This window comes from Solanum pennellii, chromosome 3 (genome assembly GCF_001406875.1).
Source record: "Solanum pennellii chromosome 3, SPENNV200".
Lineage (NCBI taxonomy): Eukaryota > Viridiplantae > Streptophyta > Magnoliopsida > Solanales > Solanaceae > Solanum > Solanum pennellii.
Window position 1 is genome coordinate 51,940,283 of NC_028639.1, and position 9,701 is coordinate 51,949,983.

Sequence of the window (9,701 nt, forward strand, 5' to 3'; positions counted from 1 at the left end):
TTGAAGTTCTGGCATGGACTAGCTGTTTAACTTATTTTAGCTTCTTAGATACTCCTAGATTTAGTAATTTGAGGATAGATGTTCTTGTGGTGATGACTTCCAGTTTTTGGGAACAATAAGTATTGAGTTTTTAGATGTTATTTAATCGATTTTCATTAATGAGTTTTAAGTCTTCCGCATTATATTTTGTTTATTATGGTTGAAATGTTGGGGTGTAGATTGGTTGGTTCGCTCACATAGTAGGATAAGTGTGGGTGCCACTCGCGGCTCGTTTTGGGTCGTGACATGTCTACATGCATTAAATGTAGCAATTAATAAAGAAACAAAAGTTCCATGATTTGTGTTGTCAGTGTGTTAATTATTAACATTAATTATCCATTATTACTTTATCCCCTTAATTTTTAATTAATTATTTCTTTTTAATAAATTATAATTAACAATATAATTATTAATAAAATGCTATAGAGTGAGATATTAAATGCTACACAATGAAATTGAAAATCTAATGCTATAACTTGATAATATTACTGTATAAAATGCTATATACAAAATTTACGCTTTATTCAAATATTAATTGAATTAATGTATATACACTTCCAAGGTGATAAGAACATTTTTGAATAACTAAGTATCTACTAGTTTGGTGATCTTTGAGAGTGATATCTCAATACTAAAAATAAAAATATTATTCACCCAATTTAAAAGACACTTGAATAAAAGAAAAGTCATTCTTTATTATCTCCATATCTTGTCCTCTTCTGTTTATATTAAATTCTGAGCTTATGTTTTATAACACATGCTAATGTATATGACAAATGACATTTATTTATTAATTTACTAGAAATGAAGTATTTATTATTCAACTACTCTAGTTTTATATGATTGAAATTCTTCCTCTAGAAATCAAAAAAGCAATAGCAGCTTCGTGAAGTCTCTACTAGTACTCCACCAAGGCATGCTCCTTTTTATGTCTGACTATTCATATAATTCCTTCTCTATAATTTATGTAATATCAAAGTTCGAATTTATATGATGTTTTTAAGAAATGAAAAACTTTACAAGCTGTTATTATAAATGTATTATAACATTATGTGCCTATATAGGAATATGAAATTTGATAGGTTGAGAAGGTCTCGTATTAATTTATCGTTATTTATTGAGGACATGATTTTAAATAAAAAAATATTAAAATCAAAAATTATGATAGAAAATTAATTGATAGTCAAATAATATCTAATTTCCTTATTAGTAGTATTACTATAACTATACCACTGTCTTATTTTTTATTTCAATATTACCTTCTTCTTTTTTTCCGTGTATCGCATTATTTGTTGTTGTTGGTTGCTCTCTTTTTAATTATTTCAAATGATTTTTTTTGCTGCTTAAATTATTTTACATGCTTAATTTTTACTGTGCTTTATTTTTATTTGTTGTTGTTGGTTGCTCTCTTTTTAATATTTCAAATGATTCTTTTTGCTACTTAAATTATTTTATATGCTTAATTTTTACTGTGCTTTATTTGAGGCAAGAGACTTTTTAAACAACATCTCTATCTTTCTAAAATAAGATTAAAATTGCACATTTTCTATCTTCTTCCGACTCTATTCGTAGAATTACACTAGATATATTATTGTTGTCATTATTTAAAAATATGAAATTTGTGGTCTTAATTATTTCTTACTAATATTTATACTGTTATAATTTTTATTATTAATAATAATAAAAGACAAAATAGATTTGCGATTAATAAAATTAGAGGAAAAAAAAAAGGAGTAAGATCTGTTGCTGCTGTCGTGTGTGTGTGTTTGTTATTTGTTTATGTTGTTGAGTCATAATAATAATTTTCTCCATTGATTCTCATTCGTCCATTACACCAATGACTCATCATATCATATGCAGACAAACGTGCCCACTCCAGTGATTCTGGAAATCTCGAAAACGTATTCAAAATGCCTCAATCAATCAATGAATACAGCTCCTTCTCCACATGCATCGTAGTATATATATATATATATATATATATATATATATAGTTGTGACTATCAGTTTGGTGTAGCTTTTTGTTTGATTGGAAATAGCCATGTCAAAGAAGGATGAAGAATTTCTAGATTACTTAACGGACAATGACTCAGATGATGTCGAAGCTAATAGTGTCAATATGAGCGACGATGATGATGATGAGGAGGAGAATGCTCCATTTGCTTCACAGCAATGGCCCCAAAGTTTCAGGTTTAAATTTACGGAAGAAATCAATTTATTGTTTTTGTTTGTCTCTCAGAGTTTTAATCTTTCCTTTTGCGCTTGAATTCTATGGATTTGTTTTATCTGGAAATTGATTTGGCGATAACAACTGTGAAAAAGATCTGATGTAAATCCAATCTTCTATATACCAGTAGGAAGTAACATAGGAACTTCATTTTTTTTTCTTTTTCAATTGCTCGCTGGCCGATATTCTGCTTTCGGCTGTGGGCTTTACTCCTCAAATTGAACTGCGTACTGGCATCTTGTTTGAAATTAGTTCTATTTAAAATAGCATATCTGATATCAGCTTAAGGTTAAGATTAAGAGAGTTACTTTGCATGAGTGGAGTGGTGGATTTAAATAAGAGAGAAATCAGGAAAAAATTTTGAGGCCTTGTCCTCATACTCATCTTCAATATGAGCACCCCTCATTTTTTCGATACAAAGAGGTTAATATGATTTGAGGAGGTACATTGTATTGGTATGATGGTATTGCATTTGAATGATGTAGGATGGGACAAATAATGGTTAGAGTTATAGATTAAAGCTTACATGTTATTGTATCGATGTCACTTTAAAGGTATATCAAATGTTTGAAAAGGGTTTGGTTAGGGAGGCCAGGCTTGCGAGTGTGCAATTAAATGCGTGGTTGGGAAATGGGAGGGATAGACAAACAGAGAGGGTCATTCTGAAGTTCAAAGTCGAGACAATGAGTCATGAAGAGAATAAAGTGGGAGAAGCCACTACAATAGGCCTCCTAGGTTGGAGGGGCGATTGGGTGGATTTTATCATTACACCAAAGAAGAGGGAAAAGTGGGTGTTTTTGCATTCTATGGGAGGTGAGAGCTTATTGACTTGTGTCTTTGAAGTTAGTAGCTGTTCTTCTGCAGCTTTGGTGTTAAATGATTGTGTTTAGAACTCCACTATGAAAAATTATTTATCTTTTATACAAGAGATCTTCTCATATTAGAAGGATGCAACAGAAAATGTTTCTTATGCTACTCATATTTATAATGACAGAGAGACAATTAACTCATATACAATTGCCGCATCACCTAATTTCGGACTCATACGACGTGGATCCAGTATTATACCTGAATCCGATACTAAAGGATTCTTGGACTCAGATTTGAAGACACATTTGCTCCCTGAAAAGGAAAAAATTCAGGAGCAAAATGTTGCAGATGGAATCTCAGTAACAAAAGCATCTTTGTTAGAGAAGGCTTCTTCTTTGCATGAGCAATTGACTGGGGAGCTTCCAATCCCGTATGGATGCAGCTTAACTCAGACTGTATTCAATGGTAAGGAAAACCTCAATGCTGCTCAGAATCCTTTCTTATATATCAGTAGTTCAGAATTTGAGACTTTGACTATATAAAATGTGCAGGGTGAATTAACTTCCAGTGAATAGCTATACTATGGGCTATACCTGAGAATAAATATACTTAGAAGTCGAATCTTAGTATTTGGAAATCAGAAGTTCTGAAGCTGCTAATAAGTGATGTGTAAAGAATAACCTGTCCTTCATGTTTGTTGTTTCCCTTGGATCGCTGCCCCAATGTAGACCAAAAAACACTGTTATGGAATTGACAATTGTGGATCGTGTATTTCCAAGTCAACAACTTTATCATTTAAATAAAACTACTGCAATCTCTCTGCATGAAGATGCTGTCAGATCTGTTTAATTTTATCTTTTGGTTGGAGAGGAAAAGAATTGGTTGAACTTATTACTTGATAGTAGTATTTAAGATCTCTTTGTGCAAATTTATTTCATCCTGCTTCTCTTTTTCTCTGACTTAGGTGTAAATGTCATGGCTGGAGTTGGACTGCTTTCTGTTCCTTGTACAGTGAAAGAAGCTGGCTGGGCTAGTTTGTTAGTGTTGATGATTTTTGCAGTCATATGTTGGTACACAGCTTCTCTTATGAAACATTGCTTCGAGAGCAGGGAAGGAATCTTAACTTATCCCGATATTGGAGAAGCTGCATTTGGAAAATTTGGACGCATTATTATATCTGTAAGTTAGTTTAATCTGCAGTTGAGTGATCCTATGTGTAATCAGTTCCAAGTTTGAGCTGTGGGAATCTTGTGGATCAGTAATTTAAAGAACTAACTGTAATAGACCCTCTCTTTTATCCTAGTAATGTCGTACCCTGTTATCTTTTGCTACTGGGACTGGATTTTCTTTATTGCTTATTTAGGTTAATTGAAAACTCTTTGTTTAATAATTAACCGCAAATCAGTTGGATGGCAATTAACTATTTTGTGTGTTTATGATGTGTTATGATCCATGATTTCTCTCACCTATTTTCCTACCAATCCTCCTTCTAAACAACTAAAGGGCACCTTTTCCGGTTGAGAAATCAATGGTATTGCTCTTTGCTTCAATCCACTGTTCCACTAATCCAAATATTGAGAAAATCAATATCATCAACCACATTCTGTTTGCCTTTCATCTACTTGGATAGATAAGCAATCAAAGAAATATCTCTGGTGTATCAAGCCAGTTGTTTGATACCAAAAAAGCCTGTCAATAACAGCAATGACCTTATTATCCCTACCATTCCAACTATGTGAATTTCATTTGCTTACTTTACTGTAAAACCCATTTAACATTGCTTGGAAAAAAATGGAATGCTTCCATCTTTTAGTTGAAAATGTTACTACAAGTTAGATCAATTTAGTTCATGGAGTGGGAACAACATGTTAATTTAAACCAGTGAATGTAGCGTTCTGAACTACTAGCGCATAGTTGTTCAGATTGGCTGGCATTTTGTGATTTTCTGGGGGACTTAATTCATGGTGCCTACATGGAATGATACTGACCCTCTTTTTGGCCTAAATATAAAGTTACTTTGCTAAAATTATAAGAAAGTTCATTTTTGCTTGCATGGATAAAGAGAAAATTGGTTGCTCATTGCAGATCGTTCTATTTCCTGACAATTTTCTGATGCTGTTCTGCTATTTCTTTGCAGATTATCTTGTACGTGGAGCTATATGTAAGTGAAGATTGAACTTAGACTCTAGTTTTATTGTTCGCCTAGACTCCTTAAAATCAGACCTCTAATATTTGTTCAACTGATGCAGTCATATTGTGTAGAATTTATAATTTTGGAAGGAGATAACCTTACTAGCCTTTTTCCTGGATCTTCACTGAACTGGGGAGGCCTTAAACTTGATTCAATTCACATCTTTGGGATTCTGGCTGCCCTAATTATTCTGCCAACTGTTTGGTTGAGGGACCTTCACGTAATATCATACCTCTCAGGTCCTCCTTTGAACAACATAAAGCACTCACATTGCTTCAAACACCAGTACTCTTGGCATAGATGGTTTTCAACCATCATCTGAGAATCTTACTGACATTTTTGCAGCCTGTGGTGTCTTTGCAACCATGATAATTGTTCTGTGTGTGATTTTCCTTGGTACGGTGGATGGAGTTGGATTTCACAATACCAGTCAGGTTGTGAACTGGAGTGGCATTCCTTTTTCTATCGGAGTGTATGGTTTTTGTTACTCTGGGCACTCAGTGTTTCCAAACATCTACCAATCTATGGCTGACAAGTCAAAATTCAATGTTGCACTTATAATATGGTATGGTTTTCTACTTGTTGAACTGCCTTACACATTCTCATCTATGGTCTTATAAGGACTTGCACTTTCTTATTATGCAGCTTTATTCTGTGCATTCTCATATATGGAGGTGTTGCAATAATGGGGTATCTCATGTTTGGTCAAAGTACATTATCTCAGATAACTTTAAATATGCCGAACAATTCAATTGCTTCAAAAGTTGCAGTATGGACCACTGTATGTGCTCTCTATTTCCCCTCCCCCCCAAAATAAATAAATAAATACCGTGAATCTTATTTTCGTATCACTCATTTTTATGTATATTTTTCTCTACCATGCAGGTTATCAGCCCATTCACAAAGTACGTCTTTCACTGTCAATTCTTGACATTTATTTTTTCCTGGAATATTTTTAACACTTTAGACTGCTTGAGCCAACAAAATAGATAATTATTCATATCCTATGGTTTTCCTTAAAGTTCACACTTGCACAGATATGCGTTGCTGATGAATCCCTTGGGAAGATGCATAGAGGAATTGCTGCCCGAGAGAATCTCTAGTAGTCTCTGGTGTTTTCTTCTCTTAAGGACAGCACTTGTCTTTTCTACAGTATGTGTAGCATTTCTTCTCCCCTTTTTTGGTATGTAACATTATCTTTCAGTTATGATCTTTAACTTAGTATTTTAAACATCAGTTAGTTCACTTAAGGCTATTCTCAAGTAGCTATTGGCAAGGACAACCCCTCTAGCTTTTAGATAAAATTGACATCTTTTATCAGAGTTCAAAAAGATTATCTACATTACTTGGGGCTTTATAAATACACTTCACTTCCTTCTGCGTAATCAAAAGAAAAAAACTGAAGACTCTCCTATCAGTTTATGATACTTGTTCTTTATACATATAATCTGGAAATCCTGAATAACCTGCATCAAGTCCGGTTTATTCAGGCACATTATAGTTCATTACCAAATGTTCGTTTTGAAGGCAAATTACTTTTCTAAAACAAGAGCCCCTCTACTTCGTAAAAAAGAAACAAGAGATCCTCAAATAGCATACTTATTCCTGCACAAATATACTAGTCTTTAACTGAACTAGAAAAGCTTTGGACAGACATTTGATCTAATGTTAGTAGAACAACAATTTAACCTTAATCCAACTAGGTGGTCTTTTTTGTGGCTTTGTTGTTGGTTAAGTTTAAATTGGTCAACATGAATCCTTTATCCCTTGTATCTATCTCAACATACGCATTTCTACAGCATACATAGTTTGGATATGTTAAGACCTCGGGAGGTCAGTATTCACCATATGGAACATTCTTGGGCTCACAATTGCTCTATTCTACTCACCTGCTTTTCACTCTGTTAAGTATCATGTATACACAACATCTTGTAGCATTGCTCCATTTTCATCTATTATCAATGCTCCCAAAAGACTGAGAATGTATTAATGCTGGTACCATCCTGTCTAATCTCATTTTATCTCCAAAAAAAAATAAAAAAATATGGAAATCACCGTCAATAGACTAAATCCTAATCAACATTATAGTGACATATTGTGTTTCTAACATCAAAATTGAACGAATTAACCGAATCTTCCTTGGACCAATTGCTCTTCTAGTTGCAAACATTACTGCTGTCACTTGCTTTGTTCTGCGTGACAATTATGGGATAATATTCAATAGAGTTCATAGATATTTATATAAATCATATTAGAGCTTGTATGACTAAGATTAGCTGTACGAAGCGTTCTGATCTGGGTTCTTTACAATTTTGTTGAAAACAAGCTGATGCGAAGATTCAGCATTGCTGGTTAAATAAGAAGCTATGATAGATAGGATAAGGATGACATAAATATGGAGGCTAAGAAAGATATGTTTTAATTAGGCCCCAGAAAAAAATGGTTTTCATGTATATTAAGCACATATATTGCCCATAACTTCCGGAATAATTTGCTTGGATATTTTTGGTTGTGCTTGCACCATTTTAAATCCATTAAGATATGGATTGCATTCGGAATAACAAAGTAATATGGAGGGTTATGCTGTAATGGAAGCTCTGAATTGGATTCCTAAAGCACCACATTCGTGCATCAAACAAAAAGCCTCGCTTTAAGGGGGGATTTTGGTTGATTAAATAATTTTATGCGACAACTTCTAATCATACAGTGATAAATCATTTTTGTTGCAGGTCTTTTGATGGCTCTGATTGGCTCTCTTCTCAGTATACTGGTGGTAAGCTCTTTCCCATTGGATCCTGAACTTATTTTCTTTATATTATCGATGATAAATATGCAAACTTTCAAAGCTTGCTTTCAGTTCAATTGTCCAAAGCTTATTTTACCTATATAATGCAACCTAATTTACCTTTGCTATGTTCCTCCCTGATATTTCGGATGTTCGGGTGGATATCTCCACTGATTATATAATTTCTGCTCATCTCATTATCATTTTTTATTCTAAGGCGTATACATCAGCTCCTAATTTCTGTTTTTTTCAGTCTGTAATACTGCCAGCTTTATGTTACCTAAAGATCATCGGAAAGAAAGCAACAAGGACACAGGTATTTCACGTATCTGTTGACATCAACATTTAGCTTGTTTAACAAACCATTTTCTGTCCATAAACTGTTTCACGGTTTTTCGCTCACTAGTTACAGAATATGACTGAAATACGAGAACATATCATTTCCAGTTTCCCATTTTCTTGATTATTAACATTTGATAGTCTCAATAACATCACCTATGTTTGACATGTTTGTAGAGGGTGTCTAGCATCAGCGTTATTGCACTTGGGATTGTAAGTGCTGCTCTTGGAACTTACTCCTCACTGTCAGGAATCGCGAACAAGTATTGAAGTAAAGCCTAACTACACACACCCCAGACACCCTTTTGCTTAGGGTGGGGGTGGACATGTTTGCCATAAAGCATTCTTATTTACTGTCCTCTACTTTTGATCTCTTTCCCAAATATTATCCATCTTCTTCTCAGTTTAAACTTTATAGTAACTTTACGACCCCCTATTGCTTTATAATTATGGGTATCTTTCTCAGTGTGTATTAGTTGCTAGTGTTTCAAGTAGAAAGTATATGTCGCACTAAAGACTAAAACCAACATAAACTAGGATGTTGAGTTGATTATAATGGATATATATCTTTTATTCCCTCATTCCCATATTAGCTGATTATCTTACTAAAAAATACTTGTTTCATATTAGTTGATCACCTTATTAAATCAAGAAATCATTAATTAATTATTTTTTTTTCTATATCACCCTTATTATTTGTAAAATTCTCAAAAAAATATTCAAGAGGTTAATTAGTAAAACTATCTTTTTATTTATGAATTTTTAATATGCGTGTAAAAAAGAAAGGAGAACTTCCGCATATACTCAAATATAGCTTAATTACATTTCATGGTTATAGTTTGCTAATTACGGTTCGTAGCTACATGTTATAGGGAGGAGAGTGACGAGCGAGATTGGAAAAAGGAGGAAAGAGGCGAGCGAGAGAGGACAAAGAATGAGAGAGAGGTGAGTTGTATATGTATAGAATCAAATTTTAAATAATAATAAAAACATAATACTATGGCTAAACAATATAATTAATAGTATATCCAATATGACACAAGATTTTCAGCCTAGAAAGGACATTAAGGGTATGTTTGGTATGAAAGAAAAAATTTTTCTGAAAAATAAGTAGATTTTTGATTTATTTTTTCATGTTTGGTTGGTGAGTAAAAAAAATTTTCGAAAAAGATTTTTGGTGTTTGATTTTTGAATAAAAAATATTTTTGACATATATCTTTTATTTTACTAGAGTAGAAAATAATTTTTAAAATTGAAAATATTTTTTAAAAACAAACATTTTTTTTTGTTTGGGGAGGGTGAGTGTGGGG

General features: G+C 33.1%; 1 protein-coding gene across 2 annotated transcripts; it reads left to right on the plus strand.

Annotated features, from left to right (window-relative positions):
* Positions 1-1,874: 1,874 nt before the first annotated feature.
* Positions 1,875-8,972, plus strand: LOC107013033 (amino acid transporter AVT1A). 2 transcript variants are annotated; one of them, XR_003577239.1, is made up of 12 exons: positions 1,875-2,229; positions 3,261-3,541; positions 4,041-4,255; positions 5,214-5,237; positions 5,326-5,506; positions 5,613-5,832; positions 5,913-6,048; positions 6,153-6,172; positions 6,305-6,419; positions 7,997-8,040; positions 8,306-8,368; positions 8,569-8,654. XR_003577239.1 is itself a non-coding variant. In XM_015213018.2 (12 exons), exons 1-12 carry the CDS (start codon positions 2,081-2,083, stop codon positions 8,659-8,661), a joined length of 1,572 nt encoding a protein of 523 aa, XP_015068504.1. In that variant the 5' UTR covers positions 1,877-2,080; the 3' UTR covers positions 8,662-8,972. The 2 variants fall into 2 exon arrangements, 1 of the variants encoding a protein (XP_015068504.1); XM_015213018.2 differs by having other exon boundaries at positions 1,877-2,229; positions 6,305-6,450; positions 8,569-8,972.
* The last annotated feature ends 729 nt before the right edge of the window (positions 8,973-9,701 follow it).

Bases quoted from the DNA above. Each gene is read 5' to 3' on its own strand.
- LOC107013033 (XM_015213018.2), top strand. From the start codon at position 2,081: ATGTCAAAGAAGGATGAAGAATTTCTAGATTACTTAACGGACAATGAC. The intron at 3,542-4,040 runs GTAAGGAAAACC...TCTCTGACTTAG, and splicing joins AACTCAGACTGTATTCAATG to GTGTAAATGTCATGGCTGGA. The intron at 8,041-8,305 runs GTAAGCTCTTTC...TGTTTTTTTCAG, and splicing joins CTCTTCTCAGTATACTGGTG to TCTGTAATACTGCCAGCTTT.